The sequence below is a fragment of the Octopus bimaculoides genome, chromosome 9, assembly GCF_046866305.1.
Source record: "Octopus bimaculoides isolate indiv1 chromosome 9, ASM4686630v1, whole genome shotgun sequence".
NCBI lineage: Eukaryota > Metazoa > Mollusca > Cephalopoda > Octopoda > Octopodidae > Octopus > Octopus bimaculoides.
In genome coordinates, this window is record NC_142936.1 from 20820401 (window position 1) to 20845595 (window position 25195).

The 25195-nt window shown below is 36.1% G+C and overlaps 1 protein-coding gene across 1 annotated transcript in view; it reads left to right on the forward strand.

Annotated features, from left to right (window-relative positions):
• The window catches only part of LOC106876193 (trissin receptor), a 252954-nt gene that overhangs the window by 224778 nt on the left and 2981 nt on the right, over positions 1 to 25195 (forward strand). The window contains exon 3 of the mRNA XM_089358107.1: positions 20110 to 20270. Coding sequence (XP_089214233.1) covers positions 20110 to 20270 — 161 coding nt within the window. The remainder of the gene's footprint in view (positions 1 to 20109; positions 20271 to 25195) is intronic.

Here is a 25195-nt window from a genome sequence, read left to right on the forward strand (position 1 = left end):
CTAACATAACGATTAAAATAACGACTGTTATTACTGAAATCTACAAGCAGATTCTTAAACAGCAGATCAACCGCCTATCTTTGTGATTTTTTTGAGTGATGAAGGGATGGATAGCCTGGACTGGCAACCCCAACTCTATAGAAAATTGGTTTGGAAGATTTTTGGAGATGGGGCGCGAAGGAGAAATACAAAAAACCAAGATGGACTCTGGGAATTATTGAAAAACAAATGGAACAATATTACTCCATCATTTTGCTAGAAATTAATTCAGTCCTGTGATAACAAGTGTCAGGAGGTTATTGATAGTAAAGGGATGTTCACAAAATATTAATAGTAAGAGTTTCTTTTATGTTCTTATTCCATTTTTCATTTCTAAGTGACCTTTAACTTTTGGCCGTTACAGTTTGGAAGATTATTTGTTTTTTTTCCTCATAACTTACGAAATACTTATTCTATCCAGTTGAAAGTTTGACGAACGCTAGATATTAGATATATCTAAATATGTGTAAAATATCTAGTCTCACCGTTTTGTTAATCTTCTATAATAAGTATTTCAATACTTATATTATGGCCGCTACTGTATATGTATGTATGTATGTATGTATGGATGGATGGATGCACTTAAGTATATATGTGTACGTAATGACTCGTGATGATATATCTATCATCTATAGTTTCAGTAATTCAACTGATATATAACTTATAACAAATGCTGTAACCCTTCCTCACTAATTTTTTTAAACATTTTTCAATTCCCTTGATTCTGACATTCTTTTCATACATATTTCTGTTATCGCTTTGTCACAATATTTTCCCATAATTTCTAATCAAAACAGATTTTCCATGTATTGAAATATCAAGAAATTATTTCAGTGGTTGATACTTTTCAACCTGATAATTTTTATTTGCTTTCTGTTACTTTATTTCAAATATTACATAAAACCTATATAAATCATACATATATGCTATGTAATATTTATATATGAGCTCTCTGCTATCTACACGTGTACGTCAAACAGATGTACGATATTTAAAATCACAGGTGTAGAATGCGCCTCCTCGAGTGACTTGTGATGCAAGACAGTTGATTGCACAGCATCTCACCCTCGAGCTACAGGGGCGAGAATGAGTCGAAGAGATAGTATTGGTTTTTAATGAGAAAAAAAAAATCTTGTGAATTCCATTTTATGTTTATATAAACTATACAGACACTATGTTATTCCTGAAGTAAATCCAGTAGTATGTGAATCTCTACTATATGATGACATCTGGTAGCAAATAACTACCTAATCTTTTACACAGCACTTTACAAGGTTTCTGCCCAAATAGAACTTAACTATAAATATACAAATATATATATGAACATATATACACATACATTCCCAAATACACACGCTCATACTCACTCACACACACACACACACACACGCAAACACGCGCACGCACACGCACTCACACACTAACACACACACACTCACACATGTGTATCATTTGACGTACATCTGTTTGACATACAGTTGTAGATAGCTTAGCGCTCTGACATAAGTATAACATAACACTTTTGCATATGGTTTATATAAATGTTATTTGATATTTCAAATACAGTGACAGAAAACAAATAAAAACTATCAGGTTAAAAAATGCCAACCACTTAGATCATTTCCTGATTTTTCTGTACTTGCCAAATATGTTGCTATTGAACAAAAAATCTCGCGAATTTTATTTTCTATCTCTGATATACTTAGAGGTTTGTGTGTGCGCGTGTATCTGTCCGAATTTTGAATAAGGAAAACAAGTGATCAAATGTTATATTTAATCATCAATGTACTTTCCCTGATTATCTATGACTTCTTTCCATCTATTGACAAGCTTTTTAATCCCATCAATGTAAAACTGAAATTTCAGTTTCGACCGCTTCCTGTTTGCAAAAGTTATGTTCCAAAAATGATTCTGTAAACTACGAAACAAATATGATAGTCTGAAGGAGCAAGGTCGGGAGAATAAGGTTGATGAGGAATTTTTTCCCAACCAACCTCTTCGATCTTCTGTGATGTGATTTTTGCAGTGTAGGAACGCGCATTGTCCTGATGAAATATCACTCCATTTCGATTCACTAAAGCGGTTCTTTTTTTCTTCAAAGCTTGGTTCAAATGCTCTAATTGCTGACAGTAGAATTGACCATTGATTGTTGCATTAGGTGGTAACAATTCAAAGTGAATTACTCCTTTGCAATCTCACCAGATAGAGAGAAGAAACTTTTTCCCATGAGGTTCCCTTCTCGGTTGTGGTTAAGCTTTTTCCCTTTTACCAAGCCATTGCCAACGACGTTTAATATGTCGATAGAAGATCCATTTTTCATCACCAATCACAAGTCTATCCAAAAAGAGTAAAATGAGTTCGTGAGAATGGAAAGAAGAGCAGATGTCAACTCGGGATTTGCGGTTGCTTTCGGACAATTCATGAGGCACCCATTTTCCAAGTTTAGGAACCTTTTCAAGTTGTTGAAGATGACGATGAACAGTTGTATGGTTTGAACAAAGTTTTAATGCCAATTCCTCAACTGGTAATGCAGGATTTTCTTCAAGTAATACCTCAAGGAGCTTATCATCAAACTCAACTGGACGTCCTGTTCGATCTACATCTTCAAGGCTGAAATCGCCATTTCTGAATTTTGCAAACCATCTGCTGCAAGTTCTTTCATTCAAACATACCTTCCCATAAACTGAGTGTATGTTTCGAGTCGCTTCGACTGCAGAGTTTCCTTTCTTGTACTCAAAAAGCGTTATGTGCCTCAAATGCTCTTTGGATACTTCCATATTAGAAAGGGTTTTAATCAAAGAAATTTTAATTCTATTATTCTGTAAAATATTTAATTAGTTTAAATGTACAAAAATGCATAAAAATAATTTAATTCCATTAGACATTATAAAATACTATTAAATTTCATTGAATTTAAAAAAAAGGTAACATCGGACAGAACTTATGGGATGACCTGATATATATATATATATATATATATATATATATATATATATATATATATATATATATATATGTATGTATGTATGTATATATATATATATATACACGTATATATATATATATATATATATATATATATATATATATATATATATATATATACCGGAGTAAGCACATGAAATGTGCAACAAAGTGGAAAAAAGAGTACTCAAATACCAGAGGTAGAGTAATATGCTTTATTTAAAAGCAGCAGAAATATAACAAAAAAAACCCGTTACTCTGAGTTTCACGTTCCCGTTCATCGGACAGTTTTGTTAGAAATGGAGAAAGGATAACAATGCCACCTGATTGCAGATGACTTTGTATTCACTACGATATAAAATTTAAAGTGAATGCCATAAATTTCAGCGATTTTAAACAGAATTTGTTTACAAATCTAATGGAGTCGATGTCTAGCGTGGCTTGGCATGCATTGCTCTCTCACTCAATAATCTTTTCTACTCTGGGTGCAAGGCCCGAAATCTTTGGGGAGGGAGCCAGTCGATTAGCTGGACACCAGTCCGCAAGTGGTACTTAATTTATCGACCCCGAAAGGATGAAAGACAAAGTCGACCGCCGTGGAATTTGAACTTAGAACGTAAAGACAGACGAAATACCGCTAAGCATTTCTCCTGGCGTGCTAACGTTTCTGTCAGGTCGCCGCCTTGTTCAGTAGTAATAATCCTTGCTACTAAAGGCACAAGGCCTAACACCTCTGGGGAGGGGACTATTTGATTACATCAACCCCTGTGTTTCACTGGTGTTTAGTTTATCGACCATGAAAGGATGCAAAGCAAAGTGACCTAGGCAGAATTTCAATTCAGAACGTTAAAACGAGCGAAATGCTACTCAACATGTTGCCCACCGTGCTGAAGGTACTGCCAGCTCACCGCCTTAATCCCCAAAATATTAATAACTGACATGTTTCAAAATAAACGAAAAAAGGTTTTTTTAAACAAGTTGAATATAATCTAAAACGTATTCCTTGTGTTTGTACTTACGATGGAATTAAATAAAGAATCGATGTTAAGTGGTCGTATCAGGGTTATAAGCGTTGTTTATTAAACTCGAGCGAACGGTTGTTGATTTTAAGTCATTTGTTTTTGATACCGTTAATTATGGCATTTAGCTCAGAGAAGCAGAAATGGTTGTACTTCTTCAATTGTGTATAATTTGTATTAAGATAAATATGATGTTCTGTCGGTGGGTTTTGTATGCTGGAAATCTTAAATTGATGTTACTCTCATTGTTCTCTGTTTAGTTATCAAAGGGAAAAGCTCGCCATCTCAGTATTTTATGAAATTATTTATTTGTTACAATACGTGCTTGAAGAAATTTACGTTAGATATTGGTATGTACATATCGATATCCCGTTAGGTATAGAATACATACATACATACATACATACATACATACATACGTACAGATATATATCCTCTCTCTTACTCTCTCTCACTCTCTTCTCTCGTACCCCCCCTCTCTCACTCTTACTCTCTACACTCTTACTCTCCTACTCTCTACACTCTTACTCTCTTACTCTCTCACCCTTACTCTCTTACTCTCTTACTCTCTCACCCTTACTCTCTCACTCTCTTCCCCTCTCTCTCACTCTCTTTCTCTTCCTCCCTTTCTCCCCCCATACCCCTCTTCCCTCTCTCTCACCCTCTTCCTCTTCCTCTCTTTCTCTTCCTCTCTTTCTCTTCCTCTCTTTCTCTTCCTCTCTTTCTCTTCCTCTCTTTCTCTTCCTCTCCTTCTCTTCCTCTCTTTCTCTTCCCCTCTTTCTCCCCCCATACCCACCTTCCCCTCTTTCTCTCCCCCCATACCCACCTTCCCCCTCTCTTAATCCACCTTCCCTCTCTTATACCCACCCTCTCTCCTCTCTTCCTCTCCCCTCCCATACCCATCTTCCCCCTCTCTTACATCCACCTTCCCCTTCTCCCTCCTCGTCAACACCCTCTCATAAGCTCATCCCACCACACCCCAACACACTCCTACTCTACCTTCCCACTCCACCCCATCCAATTTCTTACACCCACCACCCACCCCTACCCACAGACCCCTACCTCTACCCCACCCTAAGCCTAACCCACACTCCACCCATGCCTTCCCCACCTCCCAACACCCTCACATCACACCACACCAATACCCTCGCATCACACCACGCACACCACACCAATACCCTCGCATCACACCACGCACACACTACAACTGACCAACTACTAACTCCCTTTCTCCCTTTCTCCCTTCCCCATTTTCACACTACATACGTCAAGATCACCAGCATTCTACCTCCCACACACAGCCCCTCGTTCCCGATCACCGTTTGTTATCTCCCCCTTTCTTAGCTCTCCTGAAATAAGAATTTCTAACTTCCGGTCAGTCATTGTTATGATCGGCCATTATTATGATTGACCGTTGACTGAACACTATTCAATTTTTTTTCTCCGTGTTTTTCTCCTTGTCTCCGTATTCTTTCTGTTGAAGAGCGTAGCTCGAAACGTCAAAGACTTTCCGTATTCCCGAGCGTCATACTAATATATACTTTTGTTATTTACACCACCTGTCCTCGTCTGTTGTTATTATTTGTATATTCTCCCATATATATATATATATATATATATATATATATATATATATATATATTATTCCAAATAAATGCATTATAGAATTTTTTAGATCGTTTAGCTAATATCAAGGTTTTCATCCAATTAGGCATAAATTTGATAACATTATCTAATGAGTGGTTCATATTTATCCCTTCTTCAGTATACGCTTGAGGTAATTTTCGACGAATTTGCTCACAACCATGTTTTCGAAATTCATATTGTATTATGATCGGGGATTTGAGAAACTCATTCCAGCGATCCAGTTCCCCGAGTTCTTTTCAAGGCTAGTAATAACTTGCTTGAATGACACGAAGCTCTCCGAATTTTTGAAAAAAAAAAAAGTGGTAGTGGTGGTGATAGGGGACATTCTAATCGATCCCTACACTGGAATAGACCGGTAAGTGTTTGACTGTATTTAGGGTCATTTAAATGATTCCAAAAAAAACGGGCTTTAATCTCCCTGTCACTAAAAGTGCCATCCCCCAACTCGTTATACAGTACTCTAGCTCCTTCATATTTAAATCTTACGCCCACGTCTCAAATTTTGCTGTGTGTGCCTCAAATATAAATGTTATAACAAACTGAATATGCTATCGCCATGATCTGACGATCAAACTTCATCTTGTTGCAGGGCTCATAATTTCCGTTGAAATTTGTGGTTTTTTGAACTCCTTGGCTACTTTCTGCAATTTTTCATTTATCTCTAAGACTTTTTCAATTCTGTCTTTTCACAATATAGTGACATATCCTTAAAATTTGACCCTATTCTAACAGTTTAACAGCGACGTTTAATAACTTCCTTGTTAATTGTCATTTTTGCGTTCATACAAACTTTCTGAGCCCTCACAGATTCTTCTTTACTTGGAAATACCCTCCTTTAATCCACCACTCTTGACTATCTAATTAACTATCTGATGATTAATATCGTAAAATCGAGCTATTTCTGTATTGGACTGATCATACTAACGTTATCCGAACTAAAGATGTTCTGTATTTCCCTGCATGCACACACACACACGCGCGCGCGTATATATATATATATATATATATATATATATATATATATATATATATATATATATATATATATATATATATATATGTATATATATATATATATATATATATATATATATATATATATATATATATATATATATATATATATATATATATATATATGTATGTATGTATGTATGTATGTATGTATGTATGTATGTATGCATGTATGTGTGTGTGTGTGTGTGTGTGTGTGTATAAAAAAATCCGTTCATTCAGGTTAAAAAATTAACTACTAATGATTAAATCAAAACAATCCGTTATAACATCTGCAATTAAAATTTATATTAAAAAGATTTAAAATATAGGAGTAACGAGAGTTGAGCTAAGAGCTCAATGAAATAAAAGATTATGTATGTGTGTGTCTATAAACACACACACACATGCCTGTGCATTTATATCTGTGTATTCCTAACAAGAAATCGATATATACGTACCTATATTTTCCTCAAGTGTCTATTGTAGTAAATATATAGAGATGGCTAGCTTTACACTTTGATAGCTAAACTGAGAACATTGAGAATAACTACAATTTAGGATTTCTAACTTACAAAACCCATCGGTCAAGAAATACTTTACGGTTACTTACAAACGATCTTGTTTAATCTGATAAATACGTACAATTCAGGAACTACAACCGCCTAAACTTGAATACCGTAATGAAAGGCATCAAAAAGATTTAAATCATTAGAAGCTTACACGGATAAAATTTTTTCTACCAGTATAATCGTGATAAAATCACCTACCATCGCTTCCTATCTAACTCCATCATTTCTCAAAACACGAAAGAAATCCTCGAACTTCTCATCAGAAAAAATCTTGTTTATCTTATTTAAAAAGTGTTAATATAATTACTTGTCAAATAATTTATATTTATTATTGGGTTATATTTTCATTGCTATTATCATGATCTTCGTATGTATGTATATATATGTATCATGTCAGGTCACTTGTGAGTGTTTATGAGGTGCCGTGCAAGCCTTATTGGACCTAAAACTTTGCACAAGCATTGCTGACTTCTTCCTTTACACGTACATTGCTACCCGCCTTTTTGTTTATATATATTTTTTTATTTGGAATTCCTGTAGCGATGGGAAGGTGGCGAATCATGCAGAACTGACGGGTTGGAAGCATGTAGTCTGCCACCTGCACATATAAAGTCGTCTCCTTGTCTCCTAAGACAGCGATGGGATTCGTTTGCTGCATGAATATCTGAACAGCTCCATTTGGGGAGGGCACTGCTCACCCAGAGGCCGGGGAGGTTCTAGAAAAGGTGAACCAAAAATTGCCTGTCTTTCTCTATTTGGTTAAGCGCGACTGACGGATGTCTATCCTACACTCGAAAAGCAAAGAGAATACTTATAAAATCTGGTTAGAACTTGAATGTTTCATGTTGGAACATGCACACTCTGGTGGATAACAAGTGTGACTGTAGGCCTGAAAGACGCACTACACTTGTTGCACGCGTGCTGAACCGTTATAACACTGATATAGCTGCACTTTCAGAGACTTGTGTAGAAGGTGATGGTCTGTTTTAGGACGTAGGAGGTGGATACACCTTTTATTGGAAGGGGAAATTGAAGGAGGAGCGCAGAGAAGCAGGTGCTGGCTTTGCAGTTCGATCTGAAATCCTTAAGAAGCTGGAGGAACTTCCTGTTCCTACAAATAATCGTCTAATGACTACGTTTGCACCTGAATGGTGGGCGGTTTGCTAATTTAATAAGTGTCTATGCACCTAATTTGGCCAGTTGTGATGAAGATAAAACTATTTTCTAACTCAACTGAGAGCCATACTTAGGAAAATGCCCAATTCTGATAAAGTCATTCCACTGGGTGATTTCAATGCCAGGTTTGGAACAGATTGGCAGATGTGGACGTTTTGGTATAGAGAACATGAATAGCAATACAGTCTCATAGTTTTGCGAGGAATACGGACTTTACATCACAAGCGCTCATTTTATGCACAGAGGTAATCACACAACAACGTAGATGCATCTAAGGTCACTGGATTATGTCATCATTCGCAAGCGCGACATCTATGACATTTGTAATGTCAAGTCCTTACATGGTTCGGAGTGCTAGACAGACCACAGCCTGGTGCGAGCAAAGTTTGGGATGATGATCAGAATGAAAGAAAGAAGAGGGCCAGTTGGCATTCCTCGACGTCTGAATGTCCATAAGATATATGATGCTGTGGTGAGGAAAGAGATTGAGAATCGTTTATCCAGCTTTGAAAATACTACAGCGTTGGAAGATTTTCGAGACCATGTTTTTCAATGTGCTGCTGAAACACTGGGATATGCTACTGCAAGACACAGAGACTGGTTTGATGAAAATGATGCTGAAGTTCAGCGACTGCTGGTCGTGAAGCGCCATGCCCAGAGGACTTTCAGTAGTGCAACGAAATCTAGCAGTGCAAAATTACTACTGCAGCGATCCCTCAGCATGATATAGAATACCTGCGGGAGGATCTTGCTCGTGATGTTCAGGCTGCTACTGATGCAAATGGAGCAAGGCGCTTTACCATCTTATGAAGCAGGTTTATGGGCCTTAGAGCTCTGCATCAACTCCTTTGCTTACCAAGGAATCATCTACTCTGTTCACTAAATCAACAGAGAATTCGGGTCGCTGGATTGAACATTTTTTCTGAACTCCTAAACCGCGAGTCAGTTGTGAACGAAGCAGTGACTGACACTATGCAACAGGGACCTATCATTGACTCCTTTAAATTCCACGCCCCCAATAGATGAAGTAATGCCAGCAATAAGTAAACTGAATCTTTGTTAGGCACCTGGTAGGGATGGTATTTCTGCTGAGCTCCTGTGATTTGGTGGTGATCCCATCAGACAGTCCTTTTATGAACTTATGAGTGTAATCTGGAGGGATGGAGCAATGCCTAACGACTGGAAGGATGCAATTATTCTTCCTCTTTATAAAGGAAAGGGAGCCAGAGTAGAGTGTGGCAACGACAGAGGTATTGCTCTACTATCAGCTGCTGACAAGGTTCTGGCAAGTATCCTTCTTATCCGCCTGAATAGGTGTCTTGTAAATGATGTCCAAACTGAATCTCAATCTGGTTTCCTGTCTGAGAGAGGAACGATGGATATAATTTTCACAGCGAGACAGATGCAGGAGAAATGCAATGAGCAGAATATGGATCTTGTTCGGGTATTCATCGATTTAACCAAAGCCTTTGATACTGTAAATAGAGCCTCCCTAGGGGAAATACTTGGTAAACTTGGATGTCTGGATCAATTTGCATCAATAATCAAATCATTTCATGATGGGATTGAGGCTTGGATCAATGTTGGCAGTGGCATGGTGAGACCCATTCTTGTAGAGAATAGTGTCAAGCAGGGTGACATCCTTGCCCCAACTCTCTTTCCTCTGTAGTTTGCTGCTACTGTCTCTCTAGCTTTTGCTGTGGATAGCTCTCCTGGGAGACAGGATAGGCATCGATCTTCAGGCCGTCTTTTTAACCTGCATCGATTTGCTGCCAATTCAAAAGTTTTTCAGTCTCTTATTCGTGACCTCCTTTGTGCAGATGACTGTGACTTAGTCACTAATGCAGCATATATGCAAATACTTGTGAATCATTTCTGTTTCTTGCAAGGCACTTGAACTCAGCATTAGCCTTGATGAGACTATTGTAATGTTTTAGCCGCCATCAGGAAGCCCATATGCGGAACCAGTTATCTTGGTTGAAGGAACGATACTGAAAGTAGTAGACAAATTTGTCTACCTCGACAGCACACTCAGCCGTTCTTGCTCCCTGGATGATGAAATATGTTTCAGTCTGCAGAGAGCAACTGATTCCTTCGAGTCGCTTGAGTTCCGTGTCTGGTCCCAATGTGGCATCACAAGGTGAACAAAAATTGCTGTGTACCGTGCATGTGCAATGACATCGCTCCTTTACACATGTGAGACATGGACCCTTTACAAACGTCATGTAGAGGTTCTTGAACGCTTCCATCAGAGATGTTTGAGACACATTCTGAATGTTGGCTGGACCTTAAAACTCCAGATACACAGGTCCTGAGGAAAACCGATATCCTGAGTATTGAAGCGGTGGTGCACAAACAGCGATTACATTGGACTGGACACCTTGTTAGAATGAATGATAGCAGGATTCCTAAGCAGATGCTATATGGGGAACTTGTTAGTGGAAAGCGAACCGGAAGAAGCCAAGACTGCGATTTAAGGACTGTGTAATGTCCTCATTAAAGGCCTGTGAAATGCGGGAGGCTGACCGGGAGAGCAATGCTTGACATCTCCATGGATGGAGGAAACAGGTAAAGGAGGGAGTTGATACCTTTGAAAGAGCACGTACTTTTCATGAAGAATTTACGCGTGCTGCTCGAAAATGCACCGCTAGTGTAATTAATGGGGAAAAATTGGTCTGCAATGTTTGCAGTCGTGTATGTTTGTCAAAAGCAGGGCTTGTTAGTCTCTAACTGAGCCGCAAGTGTAAAGTATAAGGCAGTCTTGAGTGGACAATTTTCCGAAAAGTCAGTAAGGATTTTCCTCGGTCACGAGTGGACTACTATCATCATCATATGTGTGTGTGTGTATATATATATATATATATATATATATATATATATATATATATATATATATATATATATATATATTCACATATATATATATATATTCACATATATATGCATGTATGTGTAGAAGACACTTGCCTAAGTTGCCGCGCAGTGGGACTGAACCCGGTATCATGTGATTGGGAAACAAGTTTCTTACTACATATCCACGCCTGTACCTATCTGTGGGAATGGATTTAGGACTGGCTAGCTTGTACAGGACATAGAGTCGTATAATGTATAAAAATGAAGTAAAACCAAGAAATGATATTTTGAACGTATTTAACAGTCCGTCGTAACACATTGATGCTTGAAATAGGAGAGTTACGTGGAAGTAATATAAAGAAAAGAAATCGATGCGTTCGAAAATTCTTTTGGGTTTATAAGTAACACAGAACAATATACACGAGTAGGTTTATGGCTGGAGCAAGGTCAAGTACTAATTTACAAGTTGAAGTCTTTGTTAACGAATTTGAAAAGGCGGTTAGAATGGTTTTTGTTAAGCATTGCTATTCCAACATAACGAAGTTCTGGTAGTAATGCTGATATAACACGCTTGGCCTTGCATACAAGTTTTAGTAAAACTGAAGGACACGAATAAAACAATACATGTGTATGATTTTTTACACTGTAAAGCAATTTAGATTTAAAGCTGGTGGATCGTGGAACATTTATGATAATGGATCTAGTGTGTGGAAATCAATTGAAAATATAATTCGACCAAAATATTGTTTTTAGGGTATATGTCTGATGTGTTCGTCAATTTGTTCTGTTTATATCTACTTTATATGTTGCATATACGTTTGAAAAGAGATAATTTACAGGAGATTAAATTTATTTATGATAGTAAATACATTCCATTTGCAGGGCAGGTGTTTAGGCAAGTTAGAAGCATTCCTCTGGGTGGTACGTGTAGTCATTTGTTATTTGTACATGGCAGCATGTGAATTTTCTTGATGATTTATAGAAACGGAAAAACTTAGGGTTAATCAGGCAACTTGATAGATTTCGAAGGCACATGCACGACATTTTCGTTCATAATTATAGTTATTTTTTTTTTCGAACATTTACTGAGTTGAAGTTATTCTAGAGATTCGGAACCAAAAAGAAGTAGTAGCGATCTTAATTTTAAGTCAACGACAACGTTAAGGGAAGATAACTGCACATCTATCAAATTAAGATATAACGGTTTTGCTGGGATGTAATGAAAATAATCGATGGGATTTTCAGTAGAAATAACATATAATCTGATAAAACAGAATAGGCGTACATATAATGTAAAAAACTTCAATTGTGACGTACACACACACAGAGTCATACACACTGAGACACACACATATACATACATACATACACACACATACACGCACGCACACACACACACACACACACACACACACACACACACACACACACACACACTCATATATATATATATATATATATATATCAGTCAAGTAAGCTTGGAGTTATTTCAAGCTTTGCTTATGCTATGTAGGGATGCGTTTGCTGTTAATGTGTTTCTTCTGAGAAGTAATGATGTACATACACGAATACCTGACATGAATGCTGTGTGAACTGGAATTGCTGTGGTATTTATGTGAGGATGGGAATTGACAACATATAACTATTGGGAAATATCCGATTATTTTCGTGAAGACATATAAGTTTAAACCAAATGACGTTTGTTCTGTTAGTTCTACTCTGCTTTGAGGTAGATGGAGACATGTTTATACTAGTTAAGTTGCAAGTGAAATCGCATAATTATAATTAAGGGCTGCTTTTTTCAGGATGTACATATCCAACGATAATTCAGAGATTTTCCTACTTATTCCATCTATAGCATTCTACCCACAGAACATGCTCAAGGGTATTTGACTAGTGGCGATCTCTGATCAGTGGTGAAACAGCTCAGGAATGAAACTAAATACGAATCATCAAGGAGTTTTTTCTCGACTGAGCAAAAAGAAACAGTGCCACTAGAGAGGTTGATTTGAAAAACTCACTCACAATTGGACTCGTGCTTTGTCCGGTACTGGCAGCATGGAAAATGGTCATATGAAAATCTGTATCGATTTGGACTTCGTCGTTAAGAGACGCAACGACACCAAAATCACATTCCACTCTACATCTGGTCTTGCAGCCAGATGTTTCGTTGGTTAACTTTTATCGAGCTAAAAAGAACATAAAGGACAACACTGCCAACAAATGTTGCAAGCTGGTGTGTTGGGATTATTCAGCAATCAGGAGCTTCTCCAGCACGATTCTTTACGTCGTTGACAATAACGTTGTTGTAGAGAAAAATCAGTCGTTCGTGGTGAAATACCTTGAAATTTGCCAGTTACAAAAACCACCACAAACGCTCCATCTGCCAGCAACATGGGTCATCGAGTAATTCGTAGATGCTGCTTTACATATCCTTGTGTTTGGGGAGGGTATCACAAAGAGGTCGTGCAATTTATACGTGCATTAATGTTACCACCACACCAGCGTCATTATTTTTACTACTACTACTACTACTACTACTACTACTACTACTACTACTACTACTACTACTACTGCTACTTATAATATATGTGTATGCATATGTATGCTCAAAACAAGCATGAACATGTGTGTGTGTAAATATGTATGTAACGAAAATGGATTGTTTTGGAGACGGTGATATCTTTATTTTTATTCGTCATACAATAGAATTTGAGTTGACAAAAATTTATGGAAACTAATTGGCTTTCATTAGATCAGTTTAACTGTTAGATATTCATATGAATTTTTCTTGTTCTTTAAACATTCCTTTAATTCCTACCGGTGTTTCTCTAATTTTAGAGTATGTAATACGTGATTATTTTACGAAAATATCTACTAATATTTTGATGAATTAGGAGCATCAAGACATACCTATATATTGACTGCCAACAGTTAACGCATCAAGACATACCTGTACATTGACTGCCAGCATCTTTAAGATGACAGTGTGTGTGTGTGATTCGAAAGAGATTTAGCTGTTATTTCTAGCAGATCGGGAGACTGCTTAGTGGTTTCCTCGTTTCATAGACATTTCTATTGGATTGAATGTGTGCGTGTGTGTGTAACTTCAGGTCAATCCTGACCGAACAGACCTATCCTCAAAAATGTTTCAACCATGAACATACGGTTTTCTTAAAACTACATTAGCGAATGTGGTCATTGCTTTTTAAGCTGACAGTGTGTGCTTTAAGGGATATTTGGCTGTTATTTCTTACAGGTCGACCGACCATGTAAAATTTCACTTGTTTTTGGTGTAGGCTGTGTGTGGTAGACAGACTGAAAAATAGCATCATTTAGAAAGGAATGTGTGTGATTAGAATTAAGAGTAAGGAGTCATATGGAACGACAAGACACATCAGGATTGGTAAAGTGTAGAGTACAGTAGAAAGAGCGAGAGTGAGAGAGAGAAAGAAAAAGAAAGGAAGGAAGGAAGAAAGAAAGAAAGAAAGAAAGAAAGAAAGAAAGAAAGAAATTGAGAAAGCGTAATCAGTATATGATGAAGTCGTGTGACAAAAAAACTTACAATCCAAGTGACGGGAGATAGATGGATCCCAAACACAGGCAATTTTTTCGCGGAGGTACTTGTGCCAGACGTCATGGTCGAAGGTCTTTCAAGAGGCAAGAGCAAAAAATATTGATTTCACTTGAACCTTAAGAATGAAAAGTTTCTCGATACATTCCTGAAGCAAAATATAAAAAAAAAGATCCGGGTAGATAGTCTACATGTTGTTTTAGAAGACTTTGCTATTCTGATATCCAATTTGTTGTGTTGTTGGTGATTGGAGAAATTCCTTTTTTGAAGTTGTAGGAAGTGTTTCTTGGGTGTACAGTAAGTGCATTCACAATAAACCTCTTGGAATATTTAGGATTGCACGGAGGATGTGAAAGGAATAACCAGAAAGGTTGGTTTTTACAAATTGGTAAACGGTTAGTTTGGCGGTAAATCACATTTTCTGTAGAAGTTAGAACTGGCTGAGTTTCACATAATTAAAGCACCAGAGACAATGAATAATGTTTTAACACTATCGATGTCATAAGAAATCGGAAACTTCGAAAGGACGTAAAATTATTCTTTTTGGAACGGAGAATCTCGAAGCAGATAAAGCTATAAATAATAACGTGTAAATATTGGATTAAAACCCTTTAGACAGGAAAAATTAAAAAGCTGCTCGTGAGACTCGAACCTTCATCTGCAGCATATGACAAGCGTTATATATTGGAATCGTAAGTTTGTGGTAATTCATTGTTGTTGGGTGGAAAAACATGATAATTTCTTATTTAGGCACAAGACCAGCAGTCTTGTAAGAATAAGCTAGACTATTTTAGTACTTGTTCCATGCTTTATTTTACTGACCCTGAAGGAATGTACGGCAAAATTAACCGTAGCGAGATTAGAACTGACTTTGGAGGTGATAGGAGTGGCAGTGGTGGATCACCGTCGTTTGCCGATGAGGATTGAGTCGTTCAATCTACTGGATTACCTGCTCCGGAATTAACGTATAAGTGCCCGAACATTCCTCAGACAAGTATACCGTTAACGTAATTCTCAGCTAAAACCAGCGTGATATTTTGTAAGAAGATTATATCTTTTGAATTACGAGTACAATCCACTCAATTGTAACAGCTTCCGTCAATCCAATTCCACTCACATGATATGGATCGACTAGAAGTTATAAAAAATTACATTGGCCCGAGACGCCACTCAGTGGGATTGTTCTCAGAACCTCGTGTATGCGAAGATAACTTCTAAAACATTCGGCCATTCTGCGCATACCATGTTATTATAACGACAATAGAAATAGCTCAAGCCCTAACAGTTTATGCAGCGGCTAATGTGTGCTTCAATTTATAGATAAAACTAATGCAACTGGAAATTCTATTTCAATCCGACTTTGGTTATTCTTATTTCAGCACTTTTGTACAACGTATATATATATATACGAAACACACATACATAAACACAATATGTGTATAACATACACACACACACATATACACAAAATCATGCATAACATAATTATATGTACAACATAGACAATATGCATAATTTATAAAGCACACAGCACAGATATGCATAATACACATATACATAACATCACATCTATACACATCACAACCTCATTATATTCATCAACCCACTCAAACTGTTAAATATTTAGATATGCCGTAGAGATGTGACAGTCACAATGAACTTCGAAAAATAATTACTTGCATTAGAATTTGGGTAGTTGAATACTACTGGTTTCTTACTTGACATGAGGTCAAAATTTTGTGTACGTGGTGTTGTCATCTGTATAAACATCAATTGTAAATGGGTGTTCTTGACGAATTTGAGTAACTGCTTAACGATACAAACAAAAATAACAATTGTATGGATAATGTAGACATTTCTATAAACATAAACTGCATCGAGTCAATAAGAGAGCCCCTACATGGTCATTCAGTGTGTTAGAAATAGCAGCGGATGTGAAAGATGGAAACTGAAAGAAGCCTCTCTCTCTCTCTCTGTTATATATATATATATATATATATATATATATATATATATATATATATATATATATATATATATATATATATATATATATATATATCAGTGTGTATCTGTGTTTGTCCTCCACCACCGCTTGGCAACAGGTATTGGTATGTTTACGCCCCTGTAACTGGGAGTTCGGCCAAAGAGACCGACAAAATAAGTGTCAGGCTTAAATAATGTCTATTCATCCGACTAAAAATTATTCAAGGCGGTGCCTCCGCATGACCGCAGTCTACTAACTGAAACAAGTAAAAGATAAAAGATGAAAGATATGTTTAATGTTATTTGTGTGTTAACAACAATGATGACGTTCAAATATCGCTAATTATATTTCTGTATGTTTGATTACTTTTCGCTATAGATTACCGGGAAACAATTTCCTACAATTTTATTAAAATCAGTTTATATTCTGTTTTAGTGGCAATAATTCTGTGATACTAAAATATTTAAATGATAATCAACCACACCTAATAGTAGTTTGAGTATGTTAAGTTGAAAATATTTTATATTGCATAAGTTAATTGACAATCTGTAATTCTAGATTTCATAACTGTGAATCAGTAATAATTAAGTTTAAAACAATGGGCTATTAACATCCACACTGGATCTTTGACGAGGACAAGCGAACGAAGAAGTGCTACGTTATCACTATACTTGCTAGAAATAGTAGCCAAATCGCACTCTTCTTAATGAAAACTGCAATTTGGCTACTATTTATGAATTTTAATGAAAAAGAAAGGACTAGTTTGATAATGTGGTGTGGGATTAAATATTTCTGAAATGACAGAATGGTCACCGTTTCAATGAATTCCGTCATATATCTACTTAACCAGGATTGACATGGGCTAGACCAGTGGTTCCCAAAGTGGGCGGTATTGTCCCATTGGGGCGGCGGAGAGTTCCAAGGGGCGTTGAAGAAAAGTGGGGCGCTAATGGGGGTAGCAATTCATGTAAAAAGTGGGGTGATAATGGGGTAGCGATTCATGTAAAAACAACGAAATAATGGGTTCATTAGGTTAAGTTTTATTTGTGAAATACAGTTGCTTTGAATTTAATTCAGAAAGAGGTATGTGTTTGTGATAGCTAGTTAGGGTGGGATCGCTAGGAATGTGACCTAGGTGTCAAGGGGACAGCAGCCCGAAAAAGCTTGGGAACCGCTGGGCTAAACAACACCAAAACTTATCTGCTTTATCGGAAGAACTGACAGCAGTGAGAGTATGGGGCATCACCATCACTGTTCTACTCATAATGCCAAGTAAGTGACCACAGCTTTAAACTACAATATCAAATCTCTGCTGCATTAAATGACCACAACATTAAGCTACCACAACATTAAACCACCTCAATAAACCAATACAATATAGAACCTTCACGCTATAAAATCAACGTCGTTAAATTCTTTGTGTATAGCAACATCATTGAGTATTGGCTGCGATAAATTCTTCGAGCTGACTTTTGATTGTTCTGGGATTAACATTCTACGACTTTAAGCGAAACGCTAACTTCATGACTATCTCAAAACCAGTTATGAGTGTATTAAAAAAAGAATTACGTTTTGTTACACCATGAGAGGATTGTCTTTGCACGCCAAAAGAATGATGAAAGTATGAAAAAGAATGAAAAGTATGAAAAAAAATCTATGGTTCTGACAAATATATTTCGTCAGAATGGTAGAGTGTTCATGCACTCCATTCAATCTAAGAAAATGGACATATACTGGTGCATGTAGTTTTTCTTGTATAGCATCAGAGGTGGGTGTTCACAACAAAGTTGTTTTTGAAGTAAAGGATAATTACATTAAAATTACTCATCTGCCCTTCCTGCTCGCATCACTCTTCCTACCTTCACTTTTCAGACCTTTTAAGAAACACTTTGACCGGTCTTTCCTCTACAGGCGCACAATCCTCTGCTATTCCCTCTCCTCCCACGTCTTTCATTCAAACTTTGGTCTGTAGATATTCAAGATCAGTCGCAACAGCCTGAGTCCTACCAATCTGTTAAAAAATCAAGAACACTGGTACTCTATCTCTAACGTAACTGTAAATAAATTATACTCGTGTTATTGAAACTTTTCACAGTAAGAAAATCCATCTACTTTATCTCACATCCCACAATTGTCAAATACTCCTTTCTCAATAAACTGCACGCTGATGATTTGTTTTATTCAAACTGCTTTAGAATGAAATTACTGCAAGTCTTCTGCCTTAATTTAACGTAAAGCCGATGTCAATCAGTATTACAGAAATAATTTCTAAAACGAACCATCCATTAAAAAAATCCATGCTTTGACAGAAGTCTGTTTATTACCACTCAGAAAGTTTTAGTCAACCGAAGATTAACGTTAAGAGATGAATACATTCAACAACTTTGAAATTTAAAGGCAAAAGTATGCAAACACACACCTGTCAGTTGCAGCTTTGCTATGATATTACTGTGATGAAGAGAGTTGGAATATTACAAATTTTTTAGGCATGAAAAGTAAATTAATTAAGGAATTGCAATTGAAATTATACGATTCCTGTACGGAAATTCGTATCGATTGAAAATGATTGAAAACATGAGACTTGAAGTTGTACAGATATGAAGACAGTCGATTGAGAAGAGATGTTTTCTTTTTTATATTTGTTAGTGAAATTATTCTCAATCGTTGCTCATATATATATATATATATATATATATATATATATATATATATATATATATATATATATATATATATATGGTCATGGGCCACCGTCTTAATAGCAAAAGCTATTGGTATAAAACTGTATAAATATGTATGTTCAACCATGTGACTATGCAAGAATAGATAGCAACTATAACATGCAGAACAAGTAGGAAGTAAATGGAAAGAAATCAAATTGATAAAAACAAGAAACAACGAAACCTAATGCAAACATTATGAATATTATGATATCGCCATTGCATATGACAGACGTGGAAAAGAAGTATGGGTGAGAAGGAAGGTTGTTATTTGATTGAATAGAGAAATTGGAGGACAGACTGACAGACAGTAGCGGTGAAGATGGTGGGATGATGATGATGATGAACATGGTTCTGATGTTAATGATAATGATGTTAGTGATAATGTTGGTGATATTGGTAATAATGATAATGATGATTATCATCACAATAACAATGTCGATGCTAGTGATAAAAGTGATGGTAATGCAGATGATAGTGATGTTACTAATGATGATGATGAATAATTATGATTTGATGATCTTAATTCAATGTAGTGATAATATTTCTGATTTGTCTATTGCAGGTAACTTGTTGGTCCTTTATATTATCATTAGAAATGCTCGCTTGCGAACACGAACCAATTTTTTCTTAGCAAACCTTGCTGTTGCTGATTTCTGTGTCGGTGTATTTTGTGTCTTCCCAAATTTATCAATGTATATTTCGCCAATCTGGCATTTTGGAAGGGTAAGTATTCATTTTGTTTCTTTGTTCTTTTTCTGATTTCACTCATTCAACTGTGCCAATGCAGAGAAGTGGGTCGAGTGGTGTTTCTTTTAAATATCTCTCAACGGTACAGAGTCAATTACTTCGTCCCTGGAACATATTTTAAGGACCTCGAAAAGATGAAATGGAAGGGATATGTACTTAGAACTTAAAGAGGTGTACGTATATTCTCCGACGCTCTAATAATTCAGCCTCCCACACATGCAATTGTCGTCAATTCGTGAACCTATTATGCCCATTTATTTATTTCTATTTATTATTTATACTTTATATGTAAAACTGGTAAACAATAGTGTCATCGGTTACAGAATTTTTAAATGGAATCAATCACTGATCCACTACACTTGTGCCACTGAGAGAAACAGATACGTGTCCGGAGCGCGGTGCATAAAAAGTACTTCGACGAACACTGCTTTTTCAGTTTCCGCGGAAGATACACGCAAACATACATATAAGCACACGCATGCGTGCACACACATTTATTTATTTATTTTATTTAACATTATTTCTACTTTAACACTCCATCTATATTAACATTTTATATTTACATTCTTACATCTCTTTCTCGTTACACTCATGCATTTCTATAGTTTTCAATTTTACATACACTTACATTCTCAGTTCTCAGTCTAAAAGCAACTGTAATCAATGTTGCTAATTGCCGGTTGCCTACGGTATACTTGAATTAATTATCAATGACCGACCAAAACAACATTCTAAAATGACATTCTTTTTTATGCCCTCAAAACAGTTTTATTTAACAATAATAAAACTAATCTCCACTGATTTGAGATATTTATCAAGAGAACTACTTGCTGCTTTGCAATTAGCAAACATACCTAACAACTACTAAAACATTAAATATTCGTTAAATAAACCCTTTCTCTCACATACTTACATGCAGCCGCAAGAGATAACTTCAGCAATAACATCAATCTAAAAACAATCCGCCATAGAATTTTCTTATTGTTTCTCGTTTGTTGTGGTAAAATAGCCAGGGGCAAAAATAGGATTTTGTATTTACATTTTCCTTTGTAGAACTTATCGCTTCCTGCCAATTTGCTTTCCAGTGGAAACTGATCAATCCTAATCAGAGTAAAAAGAAAACAAGCTTCAAACACGATATCTATTTGTCTGAGTATTCTGAACACGAGACTCCGAGTAGCGACTGGTAAAACCTGAGACCTAACTAAAATCAAGATCTAATCCACTCTGTTCAAAAGCATTTAGCAATTTTTCATAGAATTCGATTCACCGATGTGTCACCATTACAAACACCCCCCACACACACGAGGTATGATCAATAAGAATACGAACTGTTGCCAAAGTAACGAAGATAAAGCACGCAGAGTAAAGCCGCTGGACAAAAATTGACCTTGAATTCTGCTGTGCATGCGCACTAAGTTTTAATGCTGTTTACAGAAGTGCTTGGAAGGAAGACGTGTAGCATGCGATCGTCGCATTGATCATGACAGAGAAAGTTGTCATGGTGATACCTGCGCAGAGGCCTACGCAAAGTTTCAGAAAGTGTATGGAGAGGAGTATATGAGCCGCACACAAGTGTACGACAAGTTCAAATGTATTCAAGATGGCCGAAAAAATGTCGATATTGACGAGCGTTCTGGGAGATCGTAACCAGCAGAAATGAGAAAAATATCGCAGATGTACGTATAGGTGTGAGGGGAAATCATCGAATCACCACCCGTGAGTTATCAGAAGATATGCAGATTGGCTACAGATTAGTTCAGTCCATTATCACTGAAGATTTGGGGATGAAGAGCGCATCTGCCTGTTTTGATCCAAAACTACTTTCAGCTGATCAAGGAGGACACCCGGATTTTAGTTGCACAAGATCTCCTTGATTGTGTCGAGAAAGATGAAAACTTTTTGAGAACTGTGAGCAGATGTCGCCAAGCAATTCTCAGCTCAGTTTTCTTCGTCATGTTCAATGCGACAATCAGACGCTACGCACCTTCTTTCCAAGAACTGTTGTAAACAGTGGAAGTGAGCTAGAACGTTAAATCTTAGTGCGCATGCACAACAGAGTTCAAGATCAATCTGCACCCAGCAGCATCAATCTGGGTGCTTTAGCTTTGTTACTATGGCAACGGTCAGGATACTCATCCGTCAGACCGCATATATATATACAGAATAAGTAAGGCTATATATGTATGTATGTATGTATATATGTATATATATATATATATATATATATATATATATATATATATATATATATATATATATATATATATATATACATATACGTAGGTAGATATATAAATATATAAATATATGAATATATATGTATGTATATATATATATATATATATATATATATATATATATATATATATATATATATATATATATATATAAAAATGTATGTATCAATATATACATATATAAATATAAATATTTTATATATATATAAATATGTAGATATATATATTTATGTCAATATATATATATATAAGTATATATATATATATTTATATATGTGAATATATACATAAATATATATACATATATATAAATGTATATATATATAAATATAAATATATATATATATATATATATATATATATTATATATATATATATATATATATTATATATATATATATATATATATATATATATATATATATATATATATATATATATAAATAAAGGCGTACGAGTGGCTGTGTGGTAAGTAGCTTGCTTACGAACCACATGGTTTCGGGTTCAGTTTCACTGCGTGGCACCTTGAGCAAGTGTCTTCAACTTGTTTTGGTCGGGCCGACCAAAGCCTTGTGAGTGGATTTGGTAGACGGAAACTGAAAGAAGCCCGCCGTATATATATATATATATATATATATATATATATATATATATAAATATATACGTATGTGTGTGTATATGTTTGTGTGTCTGTGTTTGTTCCCCCCAACATCGCTTGACAACCGATGGTGGTGTTTTTATGTCCCCCGTAACTTAGTGATGGAGACCCGATAGAATGAGTCCTGAGGTCGACTTGCTCGACTAAAGGTGGTGCTCCAGCATGGCCACAATCAAATGACTGAAACAAGTAAAAGAGTAAAAGAGAGTATGTATATATATATGTTTATATATATATATATATGCATATATTTACACTCATAACACATTCCAACTCACGGAAAAAGCGTTCGCTGTCGAATTTTATCTTAGAGACAAAAATTCTCCTTAGAGACTTTGTGTGTAAAAGAACATCACACTCCAAATGATACCAACGGATTGTCAGTTACCAGTAATTCAGCTGACTTTCTCCTTCTCAGAGACTGAGTTCTTTCTTTGAAACAAAGCATTGACTGATGTGTGCTAAGGTTTACTTACATCGCTTGGAGCATGTGTTTTTACTAAAAAAGTCTCTAAGCACTAGTTCTTCTCAGTGAATGTTATTTCCATGTTTATGTGTACAGGAAGTGTTATAAATAGATACACGCATCTTGATTTTGATCCTCAGAACTTCATATGCGTATATTGATTTAATTCCAAATTGGCGAGAATTTGCACCCACAACCAAATAATTGGTTCGCAGATTTCTGTATGGGGACAGAGGTAACTACCCAGCACCAAAGGGTATCTACCACTGAAGAAGCGGAGTTAAACTAAAAGATCAGCGTCTGAGAGTTCGTTGGTGTAATTTGAAACATATAATTTTACACACGAAGTCAGCGAATGCCATTTCCACGTTCAACTGTACAAGAATATTTTATAGACATTCATCACTCACATACGGCGGCACACACACACACACACACACACACACACACAAACACACACACTCACGTACAGAGATACTTGCATATATGTGCATATATGTGCATATATGTGATATATATGTATATATGATGACACACTTATGTATTGTCTGCACGCGCGCGCGCGCGCGTGCATGTGTTACATCCCATGCAAACACGCTGTAGACTTGAAATCCAATTCTACACTTCACAAAGTCGAAGTTTTGATAAAAATAGATCTATTTTAGCCTACAAATACGGACAATTCATTTCCATTCTGGAACTCCCATAAATTATTTGATTCAACTGAATCTGTTAACAGTGCTATTTCTATTTTTATCCCTCTCTTTTAGCACCATTTGCTTGAGCTGATATTTCTTACAGGCAGTTTTTACATACATTTTCTTGTGTCAGTTGTAATTTAATAACAGACCAGATAACATCCAACAAAACAGAAAACACATTTTGATTTTGACGTTTAGGTGCTTCCATATTCCAACAAAAGCATATTCATATTTCGAGACTGAAAATCAATTCCATTCATCCGTCTAACATTAAACGGAGACTTCTCTTGAAAATTGTTGGTTCTTTCGTGATTAGCTGTTAAGGAAGAACTGGTATCATTGGTAACGTTTGAACTGGAATATTATGCTCAATAAGACTTCAACAAGTTAAGTGAAGGGAACTTGCAAAAATCGGAAACAGTTTAAAGTGTTAGTTTATCAAGAGCTTTACAACACTCTGCACAGTTTACTTGTAAATAAAATTAGTTTCAGGAAGTCAAATTTTAATAAACATCAATGGCCGCGAGATTAACATGAATGGCATGAATGGTGGTGGATTAACAGAAAGATCAGCGGTTTACATATCGGCAGATGGCTCTCGAATTATAAATGACTTCGATTTTCAACTATGAAATAGTCTATGTTAACTATGAGTAGGTAGTGAGCATTAGAGAAAAATCTGTCAGTGTAAGTAGGGACAGTGATAATGGAGTTAGCAAATGCTTCGTTAGTGTTGAGTCCATTTTTCCTGTGGCAATAGCTTGCAGAGGGTGGGTTCCATCATATTTCCTTGTTCTTGATTCTGAACAACATCAAGACAAAATTTTCTATATATT